This window comes from Phascolarctos cinereus, unplaced genomic scaffold (assembly GCF_003287225.1).
Source record: "Phascolarctos cinereus isolate Bilbo 61053 unplaced genomic scaffold, phaCin_HiC Scaffold_726;HRSCAF=1367, whole genome shotgun sequence".
Lineage (NCBI taxonomy): Eukaryota > Metazoa > Chordata > Mammalia > Diprotodontia > Phascolarctidae > Phascolarctos > Phascolarctos cinereus.
Window position 1 is genome coordinate 345271445 of NW_027556098.1, and position 13009 is coordinate 345284453.

Below are 13009 nucleotides of genomic sequence, written 5' to 3' on the forward strand. Positions count from 1 at the left end.
CCTTCAGGCAGAAACAAGAAAACCATGGCTACAACAGAGTGGAGGCTCCTTACTCAGTCCAGAGACAGGAGAAGCTTTGTATCTCTAATTTCTTACATAAATAAAATAGAGAAAGAGGAGATCAAGGAATTAGGCATACAACTGAAAAAAAAAAAAACTAGAAGAAGAACAAATTAAAAATCCTCAATTAAACACCAAATTAGAAATACTGAAAACCAAAGGAGAAATTAATAAAATTGAAATTAAGAAAACTATTGAACTAATAAATAAAATTAAGAGCTGGTTTATGACAAAACAATAAAATAGGTAAACCTTTGGTTTATTTAGTTTAAAAAAAAAGAAAGAATATTAAATTACTAGTATCAAAAATGAAAAAAGTGAGTCCACCACCAAGGAAGAGGAAATTAAAACAATAATTGGGAACTATTTTACCGAACTGTTTGCCAATAAATTTGACAATCTTAGTTAAATGGATGAATATTTACAAAAAAATATAAATTGCCCAGATTAACAGAAGAGGAAGTAAAATACTTTAATAACCCCATCTCAGAGAAAGAAATTGAACAAGCCATTGATGAACTCCCTAGGAAAAAATCTCCAGGGCCAGGTGGATTTACAAGTGAATTCTACCCAACATTTAAAGAACAATTAATTCCAATACTATATAGACTATTTGGGAAAATAGGCAAAGAAGGAATTATAAAACTTTAAGAAGTGTGAAGATTTGGTTGCTATATTTTAGCATAACAATCACATTTCAGAAATCTAAGTGAATTTTCATTATTTTGAATGCTGTTGCAAAAATAATTTTGTGAAAACTGCTTGAAGAAAATTTAGAGAAGTTAGTACAATAAGGTAATAGGGTTAATGTTAATTTTTCAAAGAAATAAATTGCTTGACCATACCTAGAATAATTTTTCTCTGTGACAATTCATAATGTATTATTATTGTCCAAATTAGCTGAATATGTGCGAGGAGACAACAAGAGAACATATGATTCACTTGATTTGTTTCAGGCAAATTGTGTCCAAATAATATAACTGATTCAGGTCATAAAAGCATGAGACAGATCATAGATATAAATGGGTATATGCTTAGGCTGTATGTAAATGAATATTCTATGATGATATTTAAAAAAAGCATTTGTAGGGTTTTAGGTTAAGTCCCTTCTTATGTGAAACATTATTACTATAATTTTCACAATATTAATAATAGGTGTTAGAAGTCTGCCTAACATTAGTATTCTCTTAGTTGAGGTTCAAATTTGGAATGAAATGAGACACTTTACTTCCTTAGTAGTAAGTATGTGCAATAAAGACACTGGGACACTAATCTTCAGCTTTGGTAAATGAACCTTCTCTTCCTCCTTATTGAAATGTGTTTGGCCAACAGATCGTGAGGACAGGCTATGACTAGTCATGTGGCCTCAGACACCCACCAAGTTGAGGAGCCTAGACTCCACAAGGCTGGAACCCTTTATGCCATTAGGGAAACCGAGACCAATCAGGAATGGTTTTGTCTCCTTTCAGGGAAAGCTAATCCCTGTCTCAGAAGTGAAGTAGGAATAACCTGGACTACCATGTTTGGAGTGGGTGAAGAGGAGAAGAAGTTGCATCATGGGAAGTGTGGGCTAATCTTGTCCCAAATGGGGGCAGCTTTGTCTCATTTTATGGAGAACTAATCCCTCTCAAAGTAAGAAAAGACGCCTAAGCCTGACTCATATTTTGGGGAAAGATGATAGAATTTGCCCTATAACATTAGGGAAAATCTAGAATGGAGTGCTGTGATTCATTTCAAGATGAATCATGAATCTTGAAATGGGTTGTGGTTAAGTTTACCTAAAATATGAGCTGATCCATTAGCTTGAAGCCATTGAAATTCAACCAGAGCTTATGGTATAAATGTTCAATAGACACCAAATGGCATAGCATCTAATTCTTTGAGTAAAAAGTTAGTTGACAGGCAGAAAAGGCACAATATTAACAGGAAATGCTAATGTTCCTGTCTAAAATTTGGACAAACCTATCAGAAAGGAAAATGTAGAACTGAACAAATTTATTATAAAATCATCCTCTGAAAGGAAACCTAAAAGAATAAACAATCCTTTTTCATGGCACTACATGTCATTAAAATATGATATGTTAGGACACAGATAAATGATAAAAAATGAAAAATATTAACATACTTCACATACCATAACAAGTGAAAAATAGTAGGAAGCTAGGTTGCACGGTAGATAGAGTGCCGGGCCTGTAGTCAGAAGGACATGAGTTAAAATCTAGCCTCAGATGCTTACTAGCTATGTGACCCGGGGCATGTCACTTACCCCTGTTTGCATCTATTTCTTCATCTGTAAAATGAGCTGGAGAAAGAAATCACAAGCCACTCAAATATCTTTGACAAAAAGACCTCAAATGGGGTCATGAAGAGTCAAACAACTGAACGATAACTACCATTAAGGCAGGCAGTACAAGCAAAAGATACAGTCACAAATGAAGTTTTAATAATGGTGCAAATAAAAAGGAAATTAAAGAACAAATCATACAATGAATAATTGTGTGGAAAAGAATGATAATAAAGCAGTACAGAAAAATGCTGGGAAACAGCTAAATAAATCTCTAGTGGAAAATATTTCTCAAAACACATTAATAAAAAAGAAAAAAGTCATCAATGAGCTAAATATACCACTAAAATTAGAAAATAATAAACAAATCTGACATAATCACAAAATAGGAAACCTTCATAATTAAAAAATAGGAAAAAATGGAAAATATAAAGATTTTTGAACTGGTAAACAAAAGTAAAGGTGGTTCTTTGAAAAGACTAACAAAATCAACAACTTTCTTAAAGAGTGAAAAATCAAATTTCCAAAATAAAAATTTTTTAAAAATCAAAATGGAATGTTTTAAGTTGCCAGAACCTACTATACACAATTGTATGACATGAAAACTGAGTTCAAATTGAATGGAGAGTTTATTTTTAATAAACAATTTAACCAAATTATCAAAACATGAAAGAGACCTTAAGCAATTCAGTCATGCAAAATGCATTTGAATAGAAAATGAAAACCAAAGAAAAAAATCCAGAAGGATTTACTAATGATTCTATCAAATATTTAAAGGACAGCAAATAACTATGATATACAAATTATTCTCAAAAAATAATAAATATACAATCAAACTTTTTTAAAGAATGCAGTGATATACATACCCATAACTGAGAAGGATTTGAACTCAGTTCTTCCTTACTCCAAGTCTAGCATTCTATTCACTGTGGCACCTAACTGCCTAGAAATTAGGTTGATAGTGTCTTACGCTGATTACCACAATAAATTCGAAATAGATTAATTGGTTTAACATTAAGTCATACCAAAAAAATGAAGAGAAGTAAATTAAGTATGTTTCATCAATATAATTTCAGGGAAGCATTTAACTAAAAAGCATAGAAGTGGTCACAAAAGATAAAACAGATAATTTTAATTATATGAAATTGAAACTCTATTACATATATAATCGATGCAACCAATATAAATTGAATCTAATAAATCTAAATTGATAAGCTTTGGATTGCAAAAATATGCCATTCAGCAGTGGGGTGAATTTTGAGATAATTAGTAAATCAGAGATTAGGATAAAAGCCAAGACTCTAGAATTAAGATCCATAACCATAGAATTCATATTTGAAATAATAAGGGTAGATATGATGTTTTAGAAAAAGGGTACAAAGAAAGATTATCATGTAGCTAAGGCTTGAAAACTTAATGAAACCTAGAAGTAGGGGTGAAAAAGAAGAGCCAATGAAGGAGACAAGGTATAGCCAGAGAGATAAAGAGGGTAGAAACATCTTTTCTTTTTATTATTTTGTTCCTTAATATAAATTATATTCTTAATTGAGAATTGGATAAATTACATGTTGCATGTTTCCTTTTAAAAATGTGACTTTTCTATGCCCAAAGGGCTATAAAACTGTGCATACTCTTTGATCTAGCAAAACCACTACTAGTTTTGTATCCCAAAGAGATCATAAAAAAGGGGGAAAGGACTGACATGTAAAAAATATTTATAGCAGTTCTTTTTGTGGTAGCAAATAATTGGAAACTGAGGGGATGCCCATCAATTGGGGAATGGCTGAACAAGTTATTGTATATGAATGTAATGGAATATTATTGTCCAATAAGAAATGATGAGCAGGCAGATTTCAGAAAAACCTGGAGAGACTTACATGAACTGATGCTGAGCAAAGTGAGCAGAACAAGGAAAACGTTGTACACTGTAACAGTAACATTGTATAATGATCGACTTTGATAGACTTAGCTCTTCTCAGAAATACAATGATCTAAGAGAATTCCAGAAGTCTCATGATGGAAAATGCTATCCACAACCAAAGAACTGTGGAGTCTGAATGCAGATCAAAGCATACTATTTTTTTGCTTTTTTTCCTGTCTCGTAGTTTTCGCCTTTTGTTCTGATTCTTCTTTTGCAGCATTACTGATGAGGAAATGTGCTTTTTAAAAAGAATATATTACATAATAATAGTACTACTACTACTAATAATAATGTGATTTTTGTTGTTGTTTTGTTTTGTTTTATTCAGAGAATCTCGTTTTTCTCTGTTCAAAATATAGAACCAAAACAATCAGGTTTTGCTGCTGACAGACATGAATAGTACAGACAGGAACGTGGACTAGGTGTGTGACCACTGAGAGAAATTAGCACTAATTTTTTTGTTTGTTTGTTTTCTTTTGTTTTACCTAGTATCGTCGTCTGACACCATCCATCGGACTTTTTCTGTCACACGAAGTGTTTTTCACCTTGGAAAAAAAGTCCTGCTTTGAGTCCAGTTTCAGTTTCTACTTCTGTGAATTGGGCTCCCACTCTCACCCCCACCCCGAGCCCAATGTTTGCTTTGCGCGAGGAAACCACTGGAGGAAGCATCCAAGCTTGCATTCATGGTCCCAGGAGCTTTAAGTTCTGTTCCCTCATCCGCTGCCCCACGAGACCACTGGCAGTTGGGAGACCATGCGGTCAGAGGGCTAGACAGAAGAGAACCCAGCCAGGGCAGCCAGGGCAGAGGCCCCTCTGAGCCTTGCTTCATTTAATCCATTATGGAGTCTCACCAAAGCTGCAAAACAACAACTCTAAGCCCAGGTAGCCCTGGCACTTCAAAAGTGGAGTCAGAGCAGATTTGCTGTCGTGTCCTTTCCGACAACTCTAGTGAGATCTCTGAGACCTTTACGAAGAAGGGAAAGGAAGAAGAAAACTATAAGCAAACTGAAAGAAACACCTCTGGCTCCTTGGGTTCTTCAGGACAATGCAAGACCTTGTCTCACGCCTCTGGAAGAAATATTGTAAGTAAGAAACAGACAAGTTTAAAGAATGAAACCAAATTGTTGAATGTGACAGACTCCGTTGCTTTAGAAAACAAATGGTTTAAAAAATGGATTAATTGTCTCAAGGCCAAAGAAAATCCTACTGCCCAAAACCAACAAAGCCCCAAGCCCCCAAAAGAAGTTGAGGAAATAACGGAGGAAGAATTGGATTCCCTATGCTTTTTTTGTACCACTAGGATTGATTTAATGTCTAAGCAGAAGAAAAAAAGTAGAACTAAAAAGCTGCAGTATAAATCAGGTGTAGAGAATCCTGTGTCAGATAAGTCGAATCTCGTTGTGACTGTTTGGCAGGTAAACAGACTCAATCCTCAAGACCCAAAGGCACAGGTGAGAAAAATGGCATTAATTAAAGAATATAACTCAGCACATAGTTCTGACCATAACAAGAAAAGAGAGCTTAAACAAGTTGCCTTCCAGACAGAGAAAAAGACCTTTCTAGAATCAACTAGACCAGAAGAGAAAATGGAAGAATACAAGTATATCAAAGATATTCTCATCCTCATTGGAGAAATCCATAAAAACCTTCCCAGACTTTCAGATAACCCAGAAAAAATCTGGAAAAGATTAAATATAAGAGGTTATAATAGATAGACTTTGTCTGGGTTTGGTCTAAGTATGTTGTTGCATCAATACAAAAGACCTTTTCATTTCCACCTAAAGCCCCACCTAAAGCAATGCAACCAGAGGACTTCAGTTAATAATAACATGATCAATAAATATCTGGGTGAAAAAAATAAAATTAAGTAGGTGGCTTTGGTCATTTCTAGGTGCTTTCCAGATCTTTTTTTGGTCTTTTTTTTCTAGACAACAGGACCATGTTATGGCATATAAAAATGATCAATAGAATAACAACATATTTGGAAGAGAATGCTTATTATATGTTTTGGGTTTTTGTTTGTTTGTTTATAGTAATTGAACATATGTACTTATACAACTATGATAAATTTCAATTGAAAGAACATGGAGGAAATAATATGGCATTCCCTCAGTGTGAGGCTGATTTTCTCAAATGGAATGAAGGTGTTAGCATGCATATGTGGTGTGCAATTAGTGCTGCTAATCATAAAATCATTTAAAGAATTGGAAAATTCTATCTCTTCTCTTTTTCTCCCCATCTTCGAACCTCGATAGACTCTTTTCCCCCATTGTTCTATTTCTATACATTTCCATACATTCTATGCATTGGAACCTCCTAGAAATGGAGTTTGGTTCATGCTAAAGAAGGAGCAGAATTTGTGAGTCCACTACTACAGACCAGTAAATTACCTTTTGTGATGGTAGAGCCCTTAATTTTAGCTTTAAAGATTAATACACTGATGACTTTCTTTTTTGTAAGGCAGTTGGGGTTAAGTGACTTGGCCAGAGTCATGCTGCTACTAAGTGTCAAGTGTTTGGTCTGAGGCTGGATTTGAACTCAGGTCCTCCTAACTTCAGGCCTGGTGCTCTGTCCACTGTGCCACCTAGCTGCCCCTTGTCTTTTGCTTTTACATTGCTTTCATTTCAGAGTACATCCTTCCCCATTCATATACCCAGAAAGCTATCACTTGCAATATTTTTTTTATAAGGGAGTGGGTGGGGAAAGAACAATTCAGTAAAATCAGCCAAAACATTAACTGTATCTGACAGATTATCCAATATCCTATACTAAACTCTTCTCTGAAACTGTTTAGCTATTATAATTAACCTCAAGCTTAGATTTTTGGGATTCTATTTCAAACAAAATTTCTGGTAAACCCTTAAGAACATCTTTTAAAAAACAATTATTTGGAGACATCTACAATAACATATAGTACTTAAATGTCTTTAAAATGAGAACAATACTAGACTTGATAGTTTATCATGAAGGATATTTCATAAGATCTTTCTATTTCTTTTTAATTTGCACACACCAGTATTTGGGGAAACCAGTTCATACTAATTTTTTTACTTGAAATGTTGTGCTTTCTTTTGAAATGCACTTTTTTACTTGTAAATGAATTTATAGCTTTTTCAAAATTCTGGAAATATCTTTGAAAATTGGGTGAAGGAATTGGAGTTTGTTTTTTATTCCTCTCTATTTTAAATTTGGTCATTGATAGCATCATGAATGGAATTTATAATCAAGAAATTGAACTAGAAATTAGGAGCCTGGAGATTTTATCTTTGACCTTGTGTAGCTCATTTAACCTCTGTATATCTTAGTTTAATCACCTGTAAAATTATGGTAATTTTTTCTAATTCACTTTCTCATAACATTTTGTTTTTTCATTGCTATGTCTAACAGCATGCTTGTGTGCTAAGGGAGAAACTTGTAGATTAAATGATATTGCCTCTGAGGTTACTATCAATGTATTTTTAGTCATTAAGACCAAGTATTGTAAATAATCAAAAGCACCTAACCCTTTGGGATTTACAACCAACTATCTGTCTATCATCTTTCATCTACATATTATCCATCCAATCTGGGTATGGGCATATATAAGTAAATGTATTATGCGTGTATATTCATATGTAAGATACATAATGGTATGTTATGTGAGAAGACTGAAGCCAGGAAGTCGATACAAGTCCTGAGCTTACCACATACAACAGCATGACCTTGAGCAAATCATTTAACTTCTTGTAGCTCCAAGCAACTATTTAAGATTATATGTTCTGGAAGAGATGTTAATTTATACTGGTAAATTCCTTCCAGAAGGTTGTCAAAACTGATGAAATCACATGTCTGGACAAAAACATTTGTTGGTTGTTATTCTCTGTTTCTCTGTCTGTGTTTCTGTCTCTCTGTCTCTGTCTCTCTCAGTCTCTCAGTCTCTCTTTTTCTTTCTTTCTGTCTCTGTCTTTCTCTCTTTGTTTCTCTCCATATATGTATATGTATAATATATCTGTATACACTCAAATACATTTCTATCTCAAACAGAAACATTCATGATATAGTTTTACATTTGCCAAATGCAAAAGACAAGCAAGTACATCTTTTCTTGATATTTTATGAAATTGGAGTTTGAGTTGTCAGAAATGAGTACATGAATACTACTTCTCCATTTTTACAGTGATTTAGCAATGCATTTCCCAGCCTATGGAGACCATGCTTTAACATAAAATATTTGTACTAGTCATCATTTCAATTTAGACAAGTGATTCACTTTAGATTTTAGGAATTCCATTTTCTGTCAACGACAGTGGAAATTCTCTTATCTATTGACTATCTAGCTTTGAGAAAACCTTATGGTTTCCTTACCAAATTCTCCTTATATAAGGGTTTTCCAAATCAGTAACATTTGGAAAAGAAGTGATATGTGGAATATATTAGGAGAGAAATTACCCCCCAAATAATTTTATTTTAGAAATGTAACCATGATCAGGAGCATCTTTAAATCAGTAGAAATCTGCCCCACTCATTTAAATGAATTTTCATCCTATACCCATTTATGTAAGTAGCCAGATAAAATAATATTCTAGAGCTATGAAGACTGAAGAAATAAAAGCTTTGCCAGTGGAGGAGCCATGTGGAGAAAGATAGAATTGTTAATGAAAGGACAGTGTTAGCATCCAGTCTTGTCCTTTTTTTTCCCCAAGTGTTTCTTTCCTTCTGATGTAGTCAGGAGAACAAACAAATGCATCCTTCAAAAAGAGAGCTGAAAAGTATGTATACCTTAAGCCTAGACACAGTCAATAAGTAGAAAACAATATGATCATTTAGAAGCCCGTTTTATTGCAGTTATTAAATCATCAACACTGAAACAAAAACATGGAATATAAGTAATGTCTATCGGTAAGTTCCACAGCTGTCACTTTAGGACCTTAAGAAAGGCTAATCCCAGATTAATAACATGTATCTAGAGATATCTATTGTAAATAACATCCTAGGAATTAAATACATGTTTCTTAAGCTGTTGGCAAGTTGAGTTATTCATTTATATCTTTTAAAATTCAAAACATTCTACTGATGAAATTGTGTGCTTAGGCCCTACCAAAAATAAAATTGGACTCTAAAAAAATTGAAGTGAGTAGTTAAAAGAAAAGTCATTATTCAGTTATATTACATATCAATGCATAATTCAAATGGAATAATGGGGAAAATGTTCTTTGTATCTTAAATGAAAGGCCACCATGTTGATGTTGGGAGGACTAGGAAGAAAGAAGAAATTCCAAAATCAAATATCCTTAGAGAAATTAACTGAATTGCCCAAGACCACAGTTTGTTCAGTCTTTTTTTTTTCAGTTGTGTCCAGCTCTTCGTGATACCATTTGAGGTTTTCTTGGCAAAGAAACTAGAGTGGTTTGCCATTTCCTTCTCCAGCTCATTTTGCAGTTGAGGAAACTGAGGCAAAGAGGGATAAGTGATTTGCTCAGTGTCACACAACTAGTAAGTGTCTAAAGCCAAATTTGAACTCAGGAAGATGAGTCCTCCTAACTCCAGGCCCAGAGCTCTATCCACTGTGCCACCTCGCTGCCCAAAGATCATAGTAAATGGCAAAACTAGGATTCAAAATCAGGCTTTAACTTCAAATCCGGTGCTCCTTTCACTGAGCCATCATCATGTGTAAGACAGACTCTATTCTAAGAAAAGTGCTATTTACTAAAAAAGCAAGCAAGTGTAAATGCATGGTTTAGCCTTACTGAGAGAGTAACATGAAGTATAAAAATGTAATATGTTTCAAGAGTAATCTCAGGACTCACTGGGATTTTAACTGTGGGGGTTTTTTTTTAGTAGAATGTAAGAGTAATAACACTTGAAATTTAGATAGCACTTTTGGTTTTCATTTTATTAGTAAAGCTTATGGATAGTGAAAGAAAATATGAAAAGTCTCTATTCAACAAGTATTTCTATCATGCTGTTGTATAAGGGCAAAAGTTTGTGTACTCTTACAAAAGAGTGACTTAGTAAACTGTCTCCACAGCATCATCTGTAAGTATAATCAGTCCACATGGCTGCCATGCCCAATGATTCCCTGGGTTCTCCTTTCAATGGAAATTTAATGACAAATAATCAATGGCTAAAACATACATAATAAACATCCTTCTCTTCCAGATATCCTAATTATTCATAAGGTAAATAAATTCAATAGTAATGGTTCATATTTATGTATCACTTGCTACGAAGTTTTACAAAGTGCGTTACATTTGTTATATCATTGTTTTTTCCTCACAACAATCCTATGAGCTAAGTGCTATTATTACTCTCATTTTTCACATGAGGGAACTGAAACACAAAGAAAGTAAATAACTTGCCACTGTTACACAATTAGTATCCAAAGTAGGATTTGGAATTTGTACCAAGGTCTTTCAGATTTATTCCAAGTCTGATTGTCTGTCTGTCTGTCTATCTATCTATCTATCTATCTATCTATCTATCTATCTATCTATCTGTCGGTCTGTCTATTCATATATCCATAATGTATATTTTATATATGTATATATGGACACATATATATATATATAAATATGTAAATTCAATTGTATCATGTACCTATTTATTTTCAGTATTACACAGAGAAAACAAGTTTAATAATAAATCATAGGCATTTAAGTAATATTACATACACATATTGATATTTAATTGTAATTAAATTGTATATAATTTATAAAATTAGTAAAAGATCATAGTAAATGGCAAAACTAGGGATGTATGTCCAGGTACATATAATTTATTATTATATTTGCTCTTTTAACACACTACTAAAATGCACAGTTGTAACCAGTCTGTGTACCATTGATTTCATTTTTTTCTTATCAAATATATGTGTGTGTATATGTGTTTATATATGTGTATATTATCTGTATTTAATTTATCTTATTATGCTAGGACTCTAGGAAATGTATTGTTCCCTACGTTAAAAAATTTCATAGAGTACTTTGTCTGGTTACCTCCATTTCACTTCCTATCTACTCATATCACATCCTATTTTGTATCATACTTATGTGTGTATATATGTCATATCTTCTTTAGTAAGGTCCTTGAGGGAATTACACAGACTGTGTATTTTTTTTTCCTCTGTATCTACAGTACCTCTTACTTATTGAGCAATTAATAAATGTTGAATGAATGATCATTGTATCATTCAGTAATCACTGATTTAATAAAACAATGAGTTAATATACAACTAAAGGAAGTGAAGCATATCTACATTGGCATTTTTGCTAAAAAAAAATTTTAAACCATAGTAACAATAACAATAATTCACATTTATATCTTTTAATGCTTAGAAAGCACATTTCTCACAACAGTTTTATGAGGTACATAATTTAAACATTATTATACCCATTTTACTGATGGAAAAAATTGAGGCTCAAGAAAGACCATCATAACACAGCAAGTAAGTTTCAGAACCAGGTTTTATACATAAGTCTCTCACTTACAAATCTGAGACTTTTCTGAGTACAGAGCTAAATGAGAAGACAGCTCAAAGGTGTTGCACAATTAGTGTCCAAGGTAGGATTTGGAATTTGGACCAAGGTCTTTCAGATTCATTCCAAGTCTGATTGTCTATCTGTCTATCTCTCTATCTATCTGTCTGTCTGTCTGTCTATCCATCCCTTTATCTATCTGTATTTTTTTCAGGTTTTTTTTTTCAATGATGGGAGATAGGAAATGTGTAAGAGGGAGAGAAAAGCAATTTTTACTCATTGAAAATAAAAGTCCTCAGGAACAGTGGACTTAGAAGCCCTGCAACTTTGCCATTCAAATTTCTGTCATGCTTTTCTCCCTTCACCTCTCTTTAAAGCCAGAGATCAACTTTGCAACTGCAGTATAATGGGCCAACGTTTAATAAGCACTAGCCCAGAGAACAGAGGTTCTAGCTCTTCCTGGTCCTACCTATCATTAGTAAGTAGATTCAGAATGGAGAGACTGAATATTACTGCTAACAATTTTATTGGTAGTATCTCATACCTTTTTCCTTCTACCTAAGCTCTGCTGTCCTGCTTCCCTGAAAATGTTAACAGATAATAAGCCTTATTTTAAGTTCAGTACATTATATTTTATTTAATTTTTTAAAATCTTAATACTATTTTTTTTTTAATTTAAGGGTAATATTTTTATGACTGAGCACTAGGTTTAACTCAACAGTTTTTTTTTATCGTTAATCTCATCTTGGGTATAGATGATTTTTAAAAAGTCAAGTTTGTAATCTTTTTAATGAAAATGGTTGCTAAGAGGTATGAAAGGAAACAAGTGTGAATGGTGAAGTGATGGATTCTCTGAGGACCAGTACTAAAAGAAACAATATAGAAGAAGCCAAGCTAAGAGCTTCTGATATGCGAGAGAAGTAGCAGTTCTGTCTCATGTAAAACCATTAATCTCTAGCAGATAGTAATGAACAGACAATGCATTAGACATCAATGTCACTAATGGATCTGCAATTTCAGGGGCAATCCTCTGCTTTTCTGTCCCACTTTGTTATAGAAATACTTGTTTTATTTCTTAAGTTCAGAATAAAATAAGTAAATTTTAAAAATAAAAATATTTAAGTCACTAATAAAATGTTATCCCAATCCATGCTGGAGTTATTCACCATTTAGCCTTCTGAACTACCACGTCAAACAATAAATACACTGGTAGTTCCCAACATACAATAGAATTGTGGATTGCAAGTTTGTTTTTAAATTGGTTGTTGTGAACACTGAACACATTTTGCC

At 33.3% G+C, this 13009-nt stretch overlaps 1 protein-coding gene across 1 annotated transcript; it reads left to right on the forward strand.

Annotated features, from left to right (window-relative positions):
• The first annotated feature begins 5104 nt into the window (after positions 1-5104).
• On the forward strand, positions 5105-5980 carry LOC110196650 (uncharacterized protein C8orf48-like). Its single transcript, XM_020970014.1, has one exon. It carries the CDS (start codon positions 5105-5107, stop codon positions 5978-5980), a length of 876 nt encoding a protein of 291 aa, XP_020825673.1.
• Positions 5981-13009: the final 7029 nt, after the last annotated feature.